This window comes from Acomys russatus, chromosome 29 (assembly GCF_903995435.1).
Source record: "Acomys russatus chromosome 29, mAcoRus1.1, whole genome shotgun sequence".
Classification (NCBI taxonomy): Eukaryota; Metazoa; Chordata; class Mammalia; order Rodentia; family Muridae; genus Acomys; species Acomys russatus.
This window is the reverse complement of record NC_067165.1, coordinates 41,750,554-41,771,379: the sequence shown is the minus strand read 5'-3', so window position 1 is coordinate 41,771,379 and position 20,826 is coordinate 41,750,554. Positions and strand designations below refer to the sequence as shown.

The 20,826-nt window shown below is 43.3% G+C and overlaps 1 protein-coding gene across 3 annotated transcripts in view; it reads right to left on the bottom strand.

Moving 5' to 3' along the window:
* Positions 1-20,826, bottom strand: part of Rere (arginine-glutamic acid dipeptide repeats) — a 329,541-nt gene that overhangs the window by 142,850 nt on the left and 165,865 nt on the right. For 2 of the 3 annotated variants that reach the window (XM_051171194.1, XM_051171190.1), the window contains 2 exons: positions 3,953-4,058; positions 1,430-1,526 (listed from right to left, as the gene is read on the bottom strand). In XM_051171194.1, coding sequence (XP_051027151.1) covers positions 1,430-1,526; positions 3,953-4,058 — 203 coding nt within the window. Of the gene's footprint in view, positions 1-1,429; positions 1,527-3,952; positions 4,073-20,826 lie in introns of all 3 variants that reach the window. The other variant, XM_051171189.1, reaches the window with a different exon arrangement.

Genomic DNA, 20,826 nt, shown 5'->3' with positions numbered 1-20,826 from the left:
TTTGCCCTACAGTAAGTGAAGAACTAAGACAAAAGGCATAATGACATATAATCTGAGACCCAACATATGCAAACTCGAGTCTTAAATAAATGCCCCTGCTCTTCTGCCTAAAGTAATTGGCTCTATCTTCGTAGCGCTGCACGAGAGACCCTAGGCACGATCACTGAATGTGACAGTGAGCACCACTCTTCGAGAAATGGTTGCATCTCATTTAGTTAAGCTAAAGCCAGTAGATCTGAATGGCTTTTATTGTACTCAAATTCTTTGAAAGGGAGGTTAAGAGTTTTGCTGTGATTTGATACAACCCTTATTATTTATAGTTTACAGGGAAGAAAGCGTTGTGATGCTAGCTACTGTGCTGGTTTGAATAGGTATGGCCCAACAGACCCCTATGTTTGAATACTTGTTTCATAGGGAGCAGCACTATTAGGATGTGTGGCCTTGCTGGAGAAACCGTGTAACTGTTGGAGTAGGCTTTGGTGTCTCCTATGTTCAAGCTACACCTGGTGTGTTACACAGTCTCCTTCTGCTGCCTATGGATCCAGATGAAGCGCTCACAGCTCCCTCTCCAGCACCATGTCTGCCTGCGTGCTGCCATCCTTCCCACCATGATGATAATGGACTAAACCTCTGAAACTATAAGCCAGCCCCAATTAGATGTTTTCCTTTATGAGAGTTGCAGTGGTCACAGCAATGGAACCCTAACTAGGACAGTTACTGTACTTCTTATGTCACTTAGAGGCCCTAAATCAGCCAGACACAGAGACACAACATGTACAAGGGATAGTCCTGGCACCTGCTCTAGAGAGAACACAAAGTACAGAACAGAAGGGCACACTCACTTTACCTGACATCACAATTGGATATGGTGTCCCTTCTGTTTCACACTGTGTCCTCAATATACTCCCCTACTCTTCAGCATGACTTTTAGTAAAAATGTTCAGACAAGCCGGGCGTGGTGGCACCCGCCTTTAATCCCAGCATTCGGGAGGCAGAGGCAGGCGGATTGCTGTGAGTTCGAGGCCAGCCTGGTCTACAAAGCGAGTCCATGACAGCCAAAGCTACACAGAGAAACCCTGTCTCGAAAAACCAAAAAAAGAAAAGAAAGGGAAAAAAAGTTGAGACATAAGAAAACCGAAAGAAGAAATACTAAAATTTTCTATCATTTCTTAGGCTTTCTAATAATTAACATGTTGGCACAGCTGCTTTATCTGTTTTTTTCCTCCATCTTTTCTAGTAGAGGTTGATTTTTATAAACTAACCACAGCTTTTCAGGGTATTTCACCCTAAAACCTTTAGCAAACGACACTAGGAAATACAGAGGAGGTAAAGTGGGGTTAGACAAGCTCGGAAATCTCAAGAAGCCCGGGAAGCAGTGAAGTGTCAGCATGCGCCCCTGGGCTGTGCGGCCCCACACCTGCGCTCCTACCTCAGGGCAGCGGCGTGGTACGTGTCAACATAATCAGAGATGAAGAGCTCCCGGTTCTTGATGACTGGATCTGTGATGACAAGTTCTCTTCCAGAATCTACCAACAAAAGAAAAGAAACAGTTAATCAAGAAGACATTAAAATAGTTTCCCAAATAAGTAGGAAGCTTTTGCAAACTTTTTCTCAAGTTTACCTCCTACTGAAAATAAGCAACACAGCCTAGTTATCATCAGCTGCATCCAACACAGGAGGGAGCATGTGGCAGGAATCACGGAAGAGCACACGAGCACAGCTTTGGAAACTGACAGACTGCTGACTAGGCCTTTTACCACGTCCTTCTGTGTGCTGAATGCCACAACACGCACAAAGTTTAAAAAGAGAGCGATCCATTGCTACATCCCAGCAACTGAAGCTTCTTTAACTTTATGTATTGTTTTATGTTGTGTGCATGTAACATGTGTGTGTGTGCTTATGTTCAGGTAAGCACACTGCAGAGCAATGCGTGTGGAGGTCAGAAGACAACTTGTAGGAGTCAGTTCTTCCTTTCCACCATGTGGGTCTGGGCACTGAGCAATTTCCTTATCCAAGACTTACATTTCCAGAGCCTGGCTATTTCTGAGTGGCAGGGCCTTATCCCCAACTAGCCCTAACCTCATCACCGTCCTTCCTTTCTCTCACAGACACCACCACATCCAGTCACCATCTTACTTGTTTACTGCCAAATATTCCAAAATAGAATGAAGCCACACTGACTGCACTGAAAATTATTAAGCTTCTATTTTAAAAAATCTTCATTAACTGACTTTTATCTTTTCAAAGACATTAATTTAAAATGCCTATTAAAAGCTCACTGTGCTGCCAGGCGGAGACTATGGGAAGAGCACTGTGAGCTGGGGACACAGGCAGAGACTATGGGAAGAGCACTGTGAGCTGGGGACACAGGCAGAGACTATGGGAAGAGCACTGTGAGCTGGGGACACAGGCAGAGACTATGGGAAGAGCACTGTGAGCTGGGGACACAGGCAGAGACTATGGGAAGAGCACTGTGAGCTGGGGACACAGGCAGAGACTATGGGAAGAGCACTGTGAGCAGGGGACACAGGCAGAGACTATGGGAAGAGCACTGTGAGCAGGGGACACAGGCAGAGGGGACAGAGCAGTGAGCTGACACAGCAGAGACTATGGGAAGAGCACTGTGAGCTGGGGACACAGGCAGAGACTATGGGAAGAGCACTGTGAGCTGGGGACACAGGCAGAGACTATGGGAAGAGCACTGTGAGCAGGGGACACAGGCGGAGACTATGGGAAGAGCACTGTGAGCAGGGCACACAGTGGCGTGTCCTAGGCTGCTCTAGTCCAGCCCCTACAGCGCCTCTCTACATCACCTTCTTCATACAAAATGCTATGACAAAGCACCTCACACAGCTCAGGATGACTAATGTGAGGGAGAGACACGAGGCCCCTCTCAAAAGGCAGTTTCCAAAAAGTTACTGTACACCTGCAGAATTCTAGCACAGCACACAGACACCCAACTTTTATGTTGATGAGGTTCTAAGCCCATGCATGGCACCAAAGGGAAGAGTGGAAATCAGCTGGCAAAAATCACTGTCCTCTGCTCTGGAAGGCACCGACTAACCCATATTCCAACGTGTAACTCAGAAAGAGTCACCGAGAGCTGCACCTCTCTGCCTGGGCCATGGGGAAGCTCAGTAACACAAGCCCCTGGAAAGGACAAGGAACATAACCGCACGGGGTTTAAATACTATCTGTCACCATCTTAAACATGGGAGCTTAAAGAATTATATTACTGCTATTTTAAAAACCGTACATAGGGCTATAGAGATAGCTCAGCGGTTAAGAGTACCGATAGCTCTTCCAAAGGCCTTGCGTTCAATTCCCAGCATGGTTCCCAAACATCTACAATGAGATCTGGTGCCCTCTCCTGGTGTGCAGGCATACATGTGGGCAGAATATGTATAAATAATATTTAAATAAATCTTTTTTAAAAAAAAACATGCATTACCACAAGCTTGGGCCTTTTTTTTCCTTGGGTTTTTTGGGGGTATTTTCTTAAAGATTTGAAAAGTGTGTGTGTGTGTGTGTGTGTGTGTGTGTGTGTGTGTGTGTGTGTGTGTGTGTGTGTGTGTGCGTGTGTAGTATTTTATGAGCACCACCTATCCATGGAGGCTACAGGAAGTCGATCCCCGAAAACTAGAGGCACCAGGTGTTGTGAGCTGCTGGATGTGTGGATGGTGGAGACTGAATGTGGATCCTGCTAGAGTAGTAAATGTTTTTAACCCTCGAGCTATCTCTCCAGGCCTCCCTCTTTTGTTGCTGGTTGTTTTTAGGGAAAATAGTAAGTTATGCAAAAGCAAGGGTGAGGGTATCCAGCAATGTTTTTTATTACAAGCTCTTTTGAGAGAAATTCTATGAGAGGTAATCTTCATTTTACCGATGTTTAAAAAAAAAAAAAGTTTTGCCCAAAGCTAAGCTTTACAGGCACAGCATCACAGGGCATACATACCATTTTCATTATGCCGATCCTGAACCAAATGCTGATAGACAGAATCTGGAACTTCAGACTGACGGTAGTACCATTTGACGTTCATGAGTAGATGGTCCCTCTTACTCTGCAAAGGAAAATCTAACAGCATTAGGAACAGGTTTCAGGTGCCTGCAAGTGCACATCATACCTACGACCAAAATCCCTGTGCACAGTGGACAGGCAAGCAGCAAAACATACAACCACCACCAGCACAATTGCTGGGTCCCCGGCTACCACATCCCTCAGACCAAACCCCTCCAATTGCTTATTTCAGAAACACGAGAGACGGATCTTAAAGCTTCTCAGTATGACTAGTGCGTTCAGCATTACATTTTTTTTTTTTATGGTGATGCAGAGCGCTACATTAGAACATATTTCAACCTTAATCCTTAACCATTTTGGTAAATAATAATCGGAGCACATTGTTGAGGCATATTAAAAGTAACAAGCTGGAAAGAACTTACCCAGAGACACCTGACAGTCTCTTCCCCTCCAGGATTTGCCTGTCACAAACTGTCTCAAATTCTCCCTCCACTGTGGGCCACACAAGTGTATGGAAGTCACTGCTGCGTGCCACACTGACGAAGCACACCACAGACAAGAGGTGGTGATGAGGATGTGCATCCATATAACAGGACCTGCCTCATTACTGACTGCTGAGAACAGAGCACCTTACACAACTACTGGTAAAATAAATAAATGAATAAATAAAGAGACCCACTGTCCATCATCATCCTACAAATGCCTTCAGGAGAATTAGCATAGATTTCTAAAACTTAATTTTGTTTTCAGCTCGATCAAAAGCTAAGGTAGCAGATACCGTCTCGTGTGTGGAGGCTACAGGGTACAGTATGGAGTTAACTGCCTGTACACTACTAGGCTGTGAGACAGCTCAACCTGAGAGCACTCAAGATTCCTACGTTCCATGAAAGAGCTTCAACCATGGAGACAGAAGAAGGTAAAGGTAGTACTGTCCCTCTTGGAAGTTTCCATCTCTTCGCATAGGCTCACTGGCCACAAGTGCAGTGGCCAAAGCTCAGAAATGTTCTCCTGTTTGTAAAGAGGACAGCTGAACTCTGAAGCATGTCAGGGATCTGTATTAGTAAAGGAAAACCTACCTTGCTTTAATAAAGGAAGAAATATATTCTGCACTACAGGACCAGCAAGGGCAGGGAAAGAACTGCCATAAATCTCAACAAACTCAGAATGTGGAGTGCTACCTCACAGTAAACATCATAAGCACCATGACTCTTACTTTGCATCAACTATTAAACAGGCATGCCTACAAAACCAGGGCATCACTATTGGCTTACACTAAACAGACTATGCATACAAAGGCTAGTCATACTGTGTAGGCCTTAGTTTTTTAACTCATTCATACTTTTTCACTGCAAAGTTTAACAGGAAAAATGAGTTTGTAGTGTATATTCTACAGAAGAAAAATTGACAACAAACAGGATGAGAAAGTTCACAGAAAAAGTGCTGAATGTGAGTGTTTAAAGAAAGGAGCAGTTACTCCCTGCGGGAGATGATGAAAGAAATGTGTAACTTGTGGGAAGATGGGGAAAACCTCAGTGGACTCTTTCTAAGCAAAGGCAGAGACCAGAAAGAAATACAGACAGACCGAGTGGGAGACCAGTGTGCAGCACAGAGCCTCCAGCTCATCCTGAAGAGAGGAGGCTGGATCCTGGCTGCCATCTGACCTGCAGTGAATTCCCAGGACTACTGGGGTCCTCTAACCCACCGCTGACCACATACACGGGTACTGAGAGGTATGATGCCCCACATGGCATATGCAGATAAAAGATGTGAAGAACAGAGCCTGTGAGCACACCACGCATACACCTTGCGTGCATAGGCTTAATCTACCAAGATGGCAGAAAAATATGTGTCACTCCAGTTCAACCCAAGGTGAGAGAATAAAAAGCAGGACCAAGACAGCATCGCCAGTAAGGAAAAATAGAAGCCCTGGGCCTGTTGGGGTGCCCAGCTTGAACTCACTGAAATAAGACACACAATTACAAGCTTTCTCACCTCTGTACCACTGACACATAGCCAGATAATTCCACCTGCCATTTTGGATGTTGTACCCTCCCCAAGTTGTGGCAGTAAAAACATCTCTCAGCATTGCTAACTCTCTGTGTGTAGACAAAATGAAGTCAGAGTAAATTAAAAAACACAGACCTAAAAGATTTTTATTTGCTTTATTTAGGGTTTCAAAACAAAAAACAGAAACCAAAGCCAGAATGTCACAAGCTAGACTAGAGGGCACAATCAACAGGAAAGCCTGCCGTCCTGAACTCTCAACGCCATCACTATCCATGCACGCGCGACTCTAACATTCTAAGATTCTGAAGTGTTCTTTGTCCTGTAAAGCAAGAATTACTGAAAGAACTGGTGAAAGAATGTAAAGACAGAATCTGAAACAAGGTGAATATTTAAAGAAGAGCTCCATCGTCTGTCAGGAGCCCTGTGAGAGACACAGGAGCCATTCTCCCTGAAGAAGAATTCGGTGTGAGTGGTGGCACTCACCTCCAGCACATTCTTTCAGGCTCACACTAATGAGTGCTTCCCAGGGCAGCCAGCAGCCCCAGCAACTGTGCTCCAATATCTAAACACCCGCACACTTCTGCAACACTCAAAAGATGCTTGCAAACCCAAACTGCATCAGAAAGACTCTGGGAACCACTAATTAGACCTGCTATTTCTAATCACTAGTTACCAACTGACCAAAGTGTGTCCATTGACTCCATATGACAAAACAGAATAAAAACCTGCTCTGGCTTACTTATAAGTGGACCTGCAACTCACAATAGGGCTGCTGGAGCTCCTGACGCAGTACTGTCCAATGGCCAGAGGGCGGCAGTATTGTGTCAAAAACGCTTAAGCTCATTCTTCCACAGATACAGCACAACAAAGGTAGACAAAAATTGTAAACATATGTGCGCATCTGCAAATGGTAGCGTGCTTCTAAGTAGGCCAGCAGTTTGGCAATCTATAAAGGAATGCAGAGAGCTATTACAGAGTACTGGACTAAAACTGTAATAAAAGACTGCAGTTCCGCCTATAGCCATTAGTTAGCCTAGCAGCCTCATAGGGCCCTTGAAAAGTGAAGGGGGTAAAAGAGTGAAGGAATGGGAAGGCCAATTAATTTGTAGGGTCTCTTCATATGTTTATAATTAGATGCCTAAGAGATCAGACCTGGGAGACAAAATGGACCTATAGTGTGTCTGTTCACTGGCTTTACCTAGTGACCCCATCCTAAGGGTTACAATGTCTTCTTTGGAGGACACTGCTGCAGCAGGAACTCTCAGGTCAAAGGCCACACCACATTGCAGGTTGCTGAAAATTAAATACAAGAAGGCCTCCTCTGATTTCTACTTCTCGTAAGTCAATGACTTGCTTAAAATCACAGAAAATTAAAGCCAAAAAATTAAATTCAGGATCATGCAGCTCAAGCTACACTGCCTGTCTTGAGTCCTGGTTTACAATGCACTAAGCTGACTGTGTGCAAATGACTTCCAGCCTCAACTTTTCACATAGAACCCATGTCCCTCCTTCACTAAGCTGTGGAGATTGGGTCCATTCATACAGAAGCTGAGTAATGTTTACCTCTCGGTAACCCTTCATTACTACCACTGTTATACAGAGGAAGACAACCAGCCACATGGCCACGCGCTTCACTTTTCTCTGGCTCGATGCTGTGGAGGTGTGGGCTTCGTAACTAAGAATTCCAGAAGCAGATGAACTGCTTCCAGCAGCATGCTCACTATTCACTAATGATACAACTGGACACTAATATACACCTCAGAGATATTTATGTCCTTCACTAATACCAAACCAAAAGGAGACTTCCAGGGCAGAAGCGCCCTGGGCAGCATCGCTGAAGGAAAGAAAAAACACTAGGGAGCAAAGGCTTTCCCACCATCTTACATTCACACAGAAATGAAGGTAAAAGAGGTGGAATCCCATAGAGCTGGAGGACCCACCAAACACAGGCACATCTACCTGCTGGGGGAAGTTCCACAGAAGTTGCAGCAGGCAACTCCTGAACCCCTCTTGAACCCATCATTCAGAAAACCACTAAGTGCTTGGAGACTAAGGAAAAGTCAGGAGCAATTAAACCTGTCATTCAGTAAGCATATATAACCCCAGGAAAGCAACACATTTGCCTTGCTGGTTTTGTGTTTTGTTTTGTTTCCTTTGGTATTGCAAGACAGGGTTTCTCTGTGTAACCTTGACTGTCCTGGACTCACTTTGTAGACAAGGCTGGCCTCGAACTCATAGAGATCCACCTACCTCTGCCTCCTGGGTGCTAGGATTAAAGGTGTGTGCCTCCATGCCTGGCTCTTACATTGCTGTTTAATCTCTGTGGATATTATATTCAGTAGATTTCTCCTAAGTTCTTAAGGACGAAAGAAAAGTATATTGAGACTTTGGCTACTTCAAAAGTGGACAGAGGAGGATGTTAAATAACCCTTAGTGAATACTGCTGTCCAGGCATTTAAACCACGGTCCTGTGCAGCACAGGAACGGAGCTCACACAGAATCATAAATGATTTCAAACAATGATGAGATAATTGTGCCCCCCCTATAAGATTTATTTATTTATTTATTTATTATGTATACAGTGTTCTGCCTGCATATACACCTGTATGCCAGAAGAGGGCTCTAGATTACATTATAGATAGTCATGAGCCACTATGTGGGTGCTGGGAATTGAACTCAGGACCTCTGGAAGAGCAAACAGCGCTCTTAACCGCTAAGCCATTTCTCCAGGCCCCCCCCCTTTTGAGACAGGGTTTCTCTGTGTAGCCTTAGCTGTCTTGAACTCGCTTTGTAGACCAGGCTGTCCTCAATCTCACAGCAATCTGCCTACCACTGTCTCCTAAATGCTGGGATTAAAGGCCGTGCATAACTCAACTGCACATGCTTCAAGCAAGAACTTTGTAGATGGCAACATTATAGGCAAAGGGCAAACTGCTGAATACATCTGTCACAACAAGCTCTCCAGAACACTGCACAACCAAATGTAGCTGTCTTACTCTTGTTGGCTTAGTTAGGCTCGGGTTGTTCAAGAAGTCTCTCAAAGGCCACCTCTCTCCCTGAAACTAAGACCTAACACACTCACTGTGGTGAATATCCCATGTGAACCTGAAAGAATGTACATCTGTGGAGTTGTTAGGGACATGACTCTTGGCTGGACATGGGGGCACACACCTTGAATTCCAGCATTTGGGAGGCAGAGGTAGGATCTCTGTGAGTTTGAGGCTAGCCTGATCTACAAAACAAGTCCAGAAACCCTGTATCGAAAAACAGCAGCAACAACAAAGGGGTGTTTGTGTGAATAGGACGCTTAGAAAATGACAAGCAGTCAAATTGAACTACTGCTCCATATTCTGTAACTACTGCACAATGGCCTCTATTCTCAGTGATGTGGTTATCTGAACGCCCACTACTGCAGAAGAAAGGCACAAATCAGGACAAACTGCAACACTGACCAGGGCTAACCTGCAAAGACGTGACCTTGTGACTTGGTGGAGCGGCAGACCCAAGGGAAAAGCAAGTAAGCAATCAAAGTAAAGACCAATAGAGACCTCGCCAGCAGGACTCAGCTAGATGACGACGAGGAAGCAATATGTACCGACAACCAAGAAACTGTTCACAAAGACAGTGCAGCCTTCAAAGCCTGTGGAGTTGAGGAGATGTGTATGGAAACTAAAGATTACACAGCAAAAGTGCTGGGACGTGGTGGTGCACACCTTTAATCCCAACACTTGGGAGGCAGAGACAGGTGCATCTCCCTGAGTTTTGAGGACAGCCTGGTCTACAAAGTGAGCCTAGGATAGGCAAGGCTATACAGAGAAACCTTGTCTCAAAAACAAAAAATAAACAGACAATGATTATTAAAACTGATTTTGAAAAACAGTCACACTTAAAATAGGTAGATAAGTGACATGTAGGGGCTGGGGATGTAGCTATGTGGTAAAGTGGTGTGTGATTTTAAGGATAAATGTATGAATGATAAAGATGGCCCAGCTATTTAGATGCTGTCAAGATTATTGAGAAGTCCTATGAGGAAAAGTGAAGCTCTAATCATAATTCATACTCTATTCCAAAGCTACTCTCAATAATAAGCCAGAAACTGAAGTGTAAACTGTAAGGGCTGGAGAGACGCAGCAGTTAGAAAGCACTTGCTGCCCGCTCTCCCAGAACCCTGAGTTTGTTTCACAGCACCCACCCTGGGAATCTGATGCCCTCTTCTGGCTTACATGGTCAGCTACACAATTCTCTTCAGCCCCCTCTCACACACTGGTCTTGGTAAAATAACTCCTTTATAATGTGAAACTCTAAGAAAACAAATAAAGCAACCCAAATGAAACAATGCTATTTAGGTTGAGAGGTCCACATTGGCCAAGCCACCAGATTGTGCTAGAGAAGTAGACCCTCACTTCCAGAGCCACGCACTGTGCCCAGAGCCTTGTGGGGGAAACCTGGCTAACAGTTATCAAAATAACAAGTACACTCATCACCTGCTTAACTGCAATTTATTCTAAAAGTATTTTAAAATATATTTTATTTTATGTGTATGAGTGCTTGCCTGAATGTGTGTAGGTACACTATCTGTATGTATTGCCCAGAGGCCGTTTTAAGATGAAACTGGGGTCATCTGACATTGAGTGCCAGGAACTGCAGGTCCTCTGCAAGAGCAGCAAGCATTCTTAAATGGCTATCCCAGTTCTCCTGTCCCTCTAAAAATGTTTGCACATACACAAAATAAATATAAAAATCTGATATCCATAGTTATTCTGGGCTACTATCCCTGATACATACGACTGTCTCAAAAATAGAGAGGAGGAAGGTGAAAGAGGAAGGAAGAAGGTACTAATTAAGCCATAAAATATCTAAATAATAAAATATCATGCAGACATGTAGTTCCAAAAATAGGGAATGAGCCAAGAGTAGTGGTGCATGCCATTAATCTCAGCACTCAGAAGGCACAGGCAGGTGGAACTCTGAGTTCAAAGTCAGGCTGGTCTAGTGAGCCCCAGGCCAGCTAGAATTACACAATGTGCTTAAAGACAAAAGGGGAAGGGTATGAGTGGAAGAGAAGGAAATGTTTGCTGATCAGGACTAGTGTGGTGTGTCCATCTTACGGCTTTTCTGTTCATTTACATACTACACTGAGACACTTCTAAATAACAGCACAGGACCACACGGACAACAGCTACCTACATGAGCTGAGGGTTTAAGGAAAAACAATTGGGGCAAACAGAGTCCTAGAATAGGATGATGATGTCAGTATACCTTTTAGGACATGTGAACACATAGTCTCTACTCAAAGCCAACTTTGGAATTTTTAGCATGTGTGTAATGGTGCATAAGAGGGGGACCAAGAGACAACTTGTGGGAGTTGGTGCTCTCCTCCTACCATGTGAACCCTGCAGACTAAACTGCACTCAGGGTTGATACTGAGTGCCTTTGCCTGCTGAGTTAGCTCATGAGCCACCAAAATTAAGTTTAAAAAAACAACAACAACAACAACAAAAACCCAAAACAGGCTGTTTTGCATCAACCACAGAACTTTGTTCTCTCTTTTCCACTGTGTTTCTGCTGTTTCTTTCAGTAGATGACAATGTCTACCAGGCCATTAACCTGAACCTGAGTTTGGTTCCTCAGAACCACGGTAAAGAGCCATGTTCGATAGCATGTGCCTACAATGCCAGTGATGGAAACATGTAGACAGGAGGATCCCAGAGATGGCCTGTCAGCTAGTCTCGCTGAAAAAAATACGCTGGAGTGATAAAGACACCCAACCCTGACCTCTGGTCTCCAAGACATGCACCCGAACCCTACACTCAAAGCATCTAAAAATGCAACACATTCTCAGGTGATTGTACAAGACAGGCACACACAGCTAGGTTCTGTGCCACACACCTGTAATCCCAGCAGTGGGCAAGGTTGGGGCAGGCGGATCTCTGTAAGTTTGAGGCCAGCATGGTCTACAAAGCAAGTCCAGGACAATCAAGGTGACACAGACTAACCCTGTCATGAAAAAACAAGCAAATCAAAACAAAAAGAAAAAAGAAAGCTACATACACCTTTGTTTCCATCCATGCCCCATTACTTTAGAAACCCGCCACTCTAAAATGCTCAGATCGTCTGTGTAAAGGAAGAGCATGGTGCCTTCAACGATGGGATGTAAAATTCTTGTACAGAGTAAGGCATGTTATATTACTCAAAGCTGCCTTACAGCTAAGCTCTGAAAGGAAATCCAAGTTGCCAAGCCTGTTCACACTGTCCCTTCCAGGCAGGCGGTATGAACACTTGGGGACAGGGACGTCACTAATAAGGCATAATTGAAACCTTCCCGAAAACAAACAAGTAGCATTATTTTTATCATAACACTTTTCTGTCTATGTTTGCTATCTCTACAAACTCCACTTTGATTACAGATTATGTCTTTCCAAGTGGACTATATAGTGGCAAACTGCTGACAAAGTATTGATGGCTGTCCCCTTTACACACAGCCTGATTAGCATTTCTATGCCTGCACTGCACATGCTGGCATTATAAATCGCATGCTCACTGTCACGCACAATAACCAAGCAGTTACCTAACAGCTAAGGTTATTACAAATGGATTGAAGTAATCTTTGGATATATGCTCCAATAATTAAATTCCATTGTGGTTTTCTACCTTTAAACCGGAAGGCAGGCAACACTGAAACTGAATGTCATCCACAGGGCCCTCACATTTGCCATGAAATGTCACTTACATTACAGAGTTCACATCCAATTACTGAACACAGCCAGCCAGAGCATCTATCACTTATATTAAAACAAGCAGAAACCAGCAGTAGGGCTGTTGGAAGCCATCACATGGTTTAAATAGATTTCTCACCTTTCAAATATCAAGGGGTCTCTTTCCCAGAACATCTCACCAAGGGGGTTGGCCTTTTAACAAAGAGAGCTGCCTGAGTTGAAAGAACACTGAGCAGACAGGACACACAGCAAAGCCCAGTTCAAAGCTAGAGACATCTGCCCCTTGTGTTAAAATACAAAACAATAAAGGATCTTTTGTATGAAAAATAATAAATACGTGTAAAAGGAGAGTTTTTCCAAGGCCATTAACCAAGAAGTCAAGTCTCAGCCCTGAAAGAGTCCCTGCCTTTTGTAAATGCCCATAATCTAAGGGAATAGTGCAGGAGCTATGCATTTCCTAATCCTGAGAACAAAGAAACCTACCTTGAGACCCTTGCTTAGAGCCTCCAAATCAAAGCACCATCAAGCGCAGAGCTCTAGCACTCTGGGTTTGTGCTGCTGTTCTGACACTTCCCAGAGCTACACAACACACAGCCAAGATGCCCACCTACTAGTGTCAAACAAGGATTCTAAACATAGTGTCCCTGATCCTCTGTGTCTTCTTTTTCCAAAAGAAAGCACTGAAAGCCAACTCCCGGTGATTAAGACTTAACACAAGCACCACTTACCTGACAGGCACTCATAGTCTATAATATGAGGGGAGAAACAACCAGGAGAGAAGCTTGGGAAATCACTATCTAGCTCCACTGTTCATGTCAAGAGAAAGCTGTCACCTGGCAGTGAGGAATGGAATCCATGGCACAGCAGCAGTCACTATCTGGCAGCTCATTTTCAATCAAGCTCTAGAAAAGAGGCTCTGCCTTTCCTTCTGCCTGTCCCGCAGAGCACTACACAACGTCTACACAGTTAGAGGCTTCTAACTTGGGGCCCAAATGCATCCTAAGACCCAGAGGGTGACAGCAGCAACATTTTGTTCCTAGCTATTGCTGGGGCCAAAATGTCTTGCCTTGGCAAGTTAGCAGTATTTTGTGTGGATATAATCTATATTGGAAAGTATCATTTCCTTACATTATAATACTTGATATGTTTATACAAAACAAGTAAGAATTATCCTATGAATATATCTTAAACTGCTGTGGCATTTACAATGGACTATGTACATATTTGAAAGCTGAAAAATTCAGGCCCTTATTGTTTAATGGAATATTACATTAAATGAATATATTTTAAAAAAAAATAGGTTCTCTCAAGCCCATCCACTGATGCAGTTGTTCTCTTGGCTCAGTGTAAATTTTCCTGGAGAGTTAACCTATTTTAAGCTTTCCTGTTTTGGATGCTCTGTAGCTATCAGGAAACTCAAAGCTCTAATATAAACCTGTTGCCAAGGGGTCAGTGCTGGCCACCGCACAGCCCCACCACTCATTAGTCATACACTACCCTAGGCATCTACTTAAGAAAACAGGATTAGGAAGGGCTCTTGTAAAAACCCAATCCTGACAAAACCGTTCTGTGGGCGGGGCTGTTGCGTGTGGACAGCTATGGTGAACAGATAAGGTATTCCTTTGTCTGACTCTGCCTTGTGTTTTGTACCTAGCTCCTCCCTCGTGTTTTATGCTGGCAGCTGTGACAGATAGAACATTAAGATTTAGGAGTTAGTATTTGTGGTCCTTAGGCTAAATAAAAAGGCATTTCAATAAAAACTAACACACTGGGTATATTGAGAGGACGGCTCCAGGGACAGCATTGCTAGCAGACATTCCTCACGTAAAAATAGATCAAAAGTAAGTCAAAATAAACTCCTGCTGACAGCAGAACCAAATGCACACAGCTGTGTACATGAACCCTGCACACAAGCAAGGACAGAATAAACTCCTGGGAGGACGTGGAAGCAGCACAGGGAATGTGACATTAAGGACTGAATCCAGCTGAAGTCAGACACAGCTCTGTGGACTGGAGCGAGAAGAAGCATCATGACCCTAAGGCGTACTTCAGATTGGCCCTGAAATTACAGGTCACAGCATTCATGCAAAAGGAATCCAGGACAGCCTAGGCTACACAGAGAAACCCTGTCTCAAAAAAAAAAAATAATAATAATAATAATAATTGCTGTGGTTATGGTATCTCTTCATAGCAACAGAACACTACTGACTAATGCAATAACTATAATTCGCTCAGGCAGATCAGATCTAAGACTATACAACATCTGGATCCAGCTACTAACATAGAGGAAATGCAGAGGATGGAGGCATCATGCAAACAATAAAATTCAGATGGCACAAGATTTTCCTGGTCAAATGCCTTGGCTATCAACAATGAAAACAAAAGGAAGAAGGGAATGACTTGATAGATTTGGAAGACATATTATAGACAAAGAAAACCTAGTGTCTACAGAGTCGCACCAAAAGTGAGACAGTTAAAAAGAGAGAGAGAAAAGAAATATTGCTCTAAACCGGGCAATCTGTGGAGAAGAAAGCGCTGCCATCACAAGGGAACAGGCAGCCTGTAAAGTCTTACTGGGCCTGGGAGACAGCTGTACATAGTAATGATTCATGAACTACACAAATGCTTACCTGTGCGTTTGCATCTGTTAACACAGAGATGTAGACATTAAGAAAAAGACAAAGAGGAGCAAACCCTGGCAACACCTTCACCTGTGATAGGCCTCAGGGAAGCATCAGCTTGAGGTCGGCTGACCAAAGAATGCAGGAAAGGGGCACACAGCTTCAACAACAGCCCCAGCAGGGCAAAGGCGAGCTTCAGGCCTCACAGATTTCAGCTGGAGACCAGATGCCACAGAGGCCCTGTGTGCAGCAGATAAAAGATGCTGGTGCTAACTTAAATGTTCCTTAACTGTGTGGTTCAGCACTAGGCCTTACCCTTGTTTTGGGATTGTTGTTGTTGTTGTTCTGTTTTTATTTTTGAGACAAGGTCTCACAATGTAGCCTAGGCTGGCACTGAACGCCATCTCCTGAGGGCTGGAGCTTTAAGCATGAGACACGATACCCGGTGCCAGTTCATTCTCATGAGGCTGTCTTTAAAATCAACCTCAATGATTTTCACTCTATATGCAAGACTACAAGAGGCTCATGTAATCTCAAACCTTTTTAAAGTCATCTTTCCACAACTTACCTGCATTAAAATAATTCAGATTAGCTAATGAAAATAAACTATAATTTCGCTCAAAATTTTAGTTCTAAGTCATTAAAATAGTATACAAGATCTGTTGAACATGTTGATTTCTACAAACAAAGCCATACAGTCTCTTATCTAGCTGTAATCTGCTTTTTGTAATTTCTGCACGTTCTTCGTGTGAGTTTTTTTTTAATGACACTTATTTTTATGTGCACTAGTGTTTCATACATGTATGTCTGTGTGAGGGCATCAGATCTCCTGTAACTAAAGTTATAGACAGTTGTGAGCTGCCACGTTGGTGCTAGAAATTGAACCAGGTTCTTCTAGAAGAGCTGCCAGTGCTCTTAACTGCTGAGCCATCTCTCTAGCCCTAAGATAAAATTTCTCTAATTGCAGAAATAGCTGTAACTCCTGGGGTCATTATTATTTGGGTGCAGAGCTATGTTTATAGATCTAGCTCTGTGCTGAATGGTCCAATCATAGCATGCAGTGCCATTTCCCTATTCAGCTATCATTTTCCCCAGTAGCAGAGCTCCTCTAGGACTGTGGAAGAGCCAAAATCAACATTCAACAACCCACATCCACCCTGGTGTCAGCCAAGCTCCTGAAAAGCTCTGGCCTGTGGCCCCCGCCTTTAGCCATTGTCTGTGGAGAGCTAATGTCTACTATGAGTGCACTGTAGAGAAACGTGTTTACAAAGTGCGATTAAAACACTGCAGGACTATCATCTGCTTTAAAAGTTTCTAATCAGTCACTCTGCATTTCTGTGTCATTATGTCATGGTGGACTGATGACAGTACAATCTGTGAGCCACACTTGAATAATAGTTGCCTAAAAAATTGGGTGTGCTGCATCTATAACTAGAGTGCCCGATTGTCACGGGACCTTCCAAAAGAAACCACCTCACAGAAGACCGAGCAGAGAGCAGGAGCCTGAGCCAAGGGCCTTCTGGGTCAACCTATTCCCACAAAAGCATGCCTTATTTTATGTAAGAACAGAAGCAACCCTAAAAACCACAAGCTTATATTATTTATCACTGTGAAGTGTTCAAAACACAGCATCACAGAGCTTTATTTTCACATGAGAGTCACCCTGAGAAGTAAGTGGGGTGAGTGTTATCTTGATTTGACAACTATGAAAACCAATGCCCTAACAGATTAAACAGCTTGTCTCAGTAGCAAAACTAACCAGGACAGAATTAGAAAGAATGGGGGGGGTGGGGGGGGGGGGGGGGGGGGGGGGTACGACACGCCAGCTGGGTCCCCTTTTTCCAAGAACAATCTAGTTCTCAGTGAACTGAAATTATGTCATCACAACCACATATAAAACACAATGTAAACAAACAAACAAACAAAAACACAATGTAAACTAGAGATGTGGACTCACAAATGGTATGAAGTCTGTGTGCCGCTGAGTAGACAGCTCAACAAAACACCACAGTCAGCTGTGGAAGCCAAAGGCAGACGGAGTGGCTGCAGTGAGAGTCTGGCACATGTTATACGGCCAGCAAGCGTTTTTTAAAAGGAAATGGAAAGACAGAAACGGCAAGTGACTTTTTTTTTTTTTTTTAACTTTTTATTTCTTTGTTTCTAGATGGGGCCTCTTATATTGCCCGGGCTGGCCTCAAATTCCAGTGGCAAGCTATAAGACTGGGCTTAGAGCTTCTCTCAACAATGTAGCCAGCAATGCAGTGATTCAATTAAGAAACTAGTAACACTTAGAACAAAACTCTTAAAGTATGAAATACTATCCTGGTTCTAGATAAATCTGTCAATAAGTAGTATTACGCCCGCCTTTAATCCCAGCAGGGGCAGGTGGATCACTGTGAGTTCCAGGCCAGCCTGGTCTACAAAGGAAGTCCAAGACAGTTAAGGCTACACAGAGAAACCCTGTGTCGAAAAACAAAAAAAAAAAAAAAAAAAAAAAAAAAAAAAAAAAAAAAAAAAAAAGAAAAGTAGTAGTATTTCTTAGAAACTGGAAAATTGTGTCACGGTTAATTACAATCTATTGTGTTCTAATATAAATAAGATTTATAAAAATAATAAAACCAAAAGCCACTGTCTGGACATTCTTTAATAGTAAATACATAATGGCATGGAGCCATCTTCACTTCCCAGGAAACAAATACGTGCTATCAAATAGCTGTCTGGTTAAAAAAATAATAATATAAATAAATAAATAACACAAAAACAACACAACACAAAACAAACAAACAAACTCCACATGCTATCAAACAGCTGTCTGATTCAAAACAAACAAACAAACAAGCAAACAAACAAACAACCCCAAGTCATCTACTACCATGGACTACTTTAAGCAAATCTTCTTCACCTAAATAGGTGTGAGACACTCCATCTGACAAAAAAGGCTTAGGTATTTCTCAAATCAGTAACTGTTTGCTAAATTATAGATTAAACCAAAAGGCCCACCTTTCATTAAAGGCAGGTAAAGACTCTTCAGCTACAATAAATATTTTGTTGGGACATTAAAAAAACAAACAAACAAGAGAAATTATCTTTATTTAGATATTATTCTTTGCATATTAAGCCTTTCATATTTCTCTATTGATATAAGCTGATTCAGAAAGGGGGAAAAAAAAAACCTAACAGCACACACTAAACTGTTCCCAGCAATAAAAGGTATTATTAAAAACAAAACAAAGCAAAAGCATGTTCAAGGGTCATTGGCAGTGGTTTCTTGTAAGGATCATTTCACCTATCTGCTTGCTCACTGCACACAAGCACTTAAAGGGGCAGGAGCTAGAGACAGAGATACGAGCACTGGGGTAGGAGCAGGTGTGAGAACTCACCAGCTCAGGACAATACAGGAAACAAACTATACCAATTCTCTACTAACTGTGCAAACCACAACTCAATCCTTACAGCAGCATGAGCATGGAGAGAAGAAAGCAAACTCCAGGAAATCATCAAGTTTATATTAGCTCAGGGGCTTGCAGACTGAGGTCCCACCTCCCCCTGGGCATCTGCAAACTTTCCCAGTATTTTCTGGACAAAGACACACAGTTGAGCATGAGTGTATGGAACATCTATGACAAAGTGAACAGCTACCAAGTGAAGACAGAAACTGAAAACATTTACTATTTGGCCCTTTAGAGAGAAAGCCTGTCAGGACTGGAGCGATGACTCAGTGGCTTAGAGCACAAGCTGCTCTCAAAGGAGGCTTGGGCTGGAGCCCCAGTACCTACATGTTGGCTCACAACCATATCTAACTCCAGTTCCAGGGGTTCCGATACCCAGAAACACATGTGCTACACAGACATAACATGCACACATAACAACCATATACATAAAACAATAATTTTTTAAAAACCTGTCAGAGCAGGCAAAGTGAAGTGCTGCATGAGTTTACTCCAGCATTGGGGAAGTGACTTGGGACTGCAAGTTCAAAAGTAGCCTGCATTATATTGTAAAATTTTGATTCCAAAAAGGAGGAAGAGAAACTGGAATGGTGATCAGCCTTTAGGAGCACTGGCTGTTCTCCCAGAGCACCCAGGTTCAATCCCCAGCACCCACACGGTAGCTCAGAACCGTCCGTAACTCCAGCATCAGCAGATCTGATGATCTCTTCTGATGGTCCATAAACATACATGCATGCATGCAAACAAAAACCACATAAATATAAAATCAGTTTTGAAAATTATGAAGGAGAAAGTTCAGAAAGAATAAAGAAAAGGCATACATCAACAGGTAATGTGAGGCCAGGTGTAGTGGCGCACACCTTTAATCCCAGTACTCGGGAGGCAGGGGCAGGCAGATCGCTGTGAGTTCGAGGCCAGCCTGGTCTACAAAGCAAGTCCAGGACAGCCAAGGCTACACAGAGAAACCCTGTCTCAAAAAATCAAAATACAGGTAACGCGAGTAACCATTACTGAACAACTGCACAAATACGACAGCCAGTTCTCTCTCTCTCTAGCGGCGGAGACTAGACAAGCCTCTCTCTCACAAGTGCCTTTGAAGACTGGCCTGGAAAAGAGCTGACCCAGGTACAAAACATCCTAAATCAGTCTGTCAGGTGTAAAGCAGTATGACAAGGACCTAGAGAGCTACACTGGCGTTTATTTTACCTCCCTGTGAGAGAACCAGAAAGGTACTTGTCCAGCCCGCACAAATCCTGGGATTAATCCCTAGCACTGGGAAGGAAGAAACCTTCAGCACTGATGATGCTGCGTGACACACCATGCAAACAGTGCTGGTGTTCAGCGCTGAGAGGGCTCAAGGACCCAAGGCCCACAGAGAAAGAGTCACCCTCAGCAATCCTAAAGACTACATGTTTTACTGGGAATGGCAGGTGCCTGAGGCATGAGTCAGTTAAAAAGGGAAGTGAACTGGCTTTCACCTACCTCCTAGCATGTCTATCAGTAGTTAAAATAACAAGTAGTTAACCATTCAGTTCATAGCAGAGTACACTTTTAATCTGACATTTCAACTTTCAAAGGCAACTGTTTACTTTTCAAAAACTTGTTTACCCAAACAAGATGACAATGGAATGAAAAATATTCCAGGTCCTCTTCTAGAAAACTCAATTTCTTGCTCTGACACCACAAGGGTAATCCTATTTCCTTAAGAGGGATCAGGAGAAGTGTCACTTCATCCAAGTAGTGAACAAGACCACTAAGTGTGTTGCTCTCGTTCCTCTGTAAATGGGAATGTGTCTCCTGTTACAATAATATGCTCACAAGAACTCCATCACAATTAGAATAGTCTAGCAAAACAAGCTGAAATGTTAAAACATGTGATCTAAATGAGTAGGAGAAAATGTACAGGAACCAACCTTCTGCAATCTTTCACCTAGAACAATCACCCGTGCCTTCCGTTGACTCTATCAACCAAAAATGCATTCAAATTCTAAACCAAGCTGGCAGTGAAAACAAGTAAT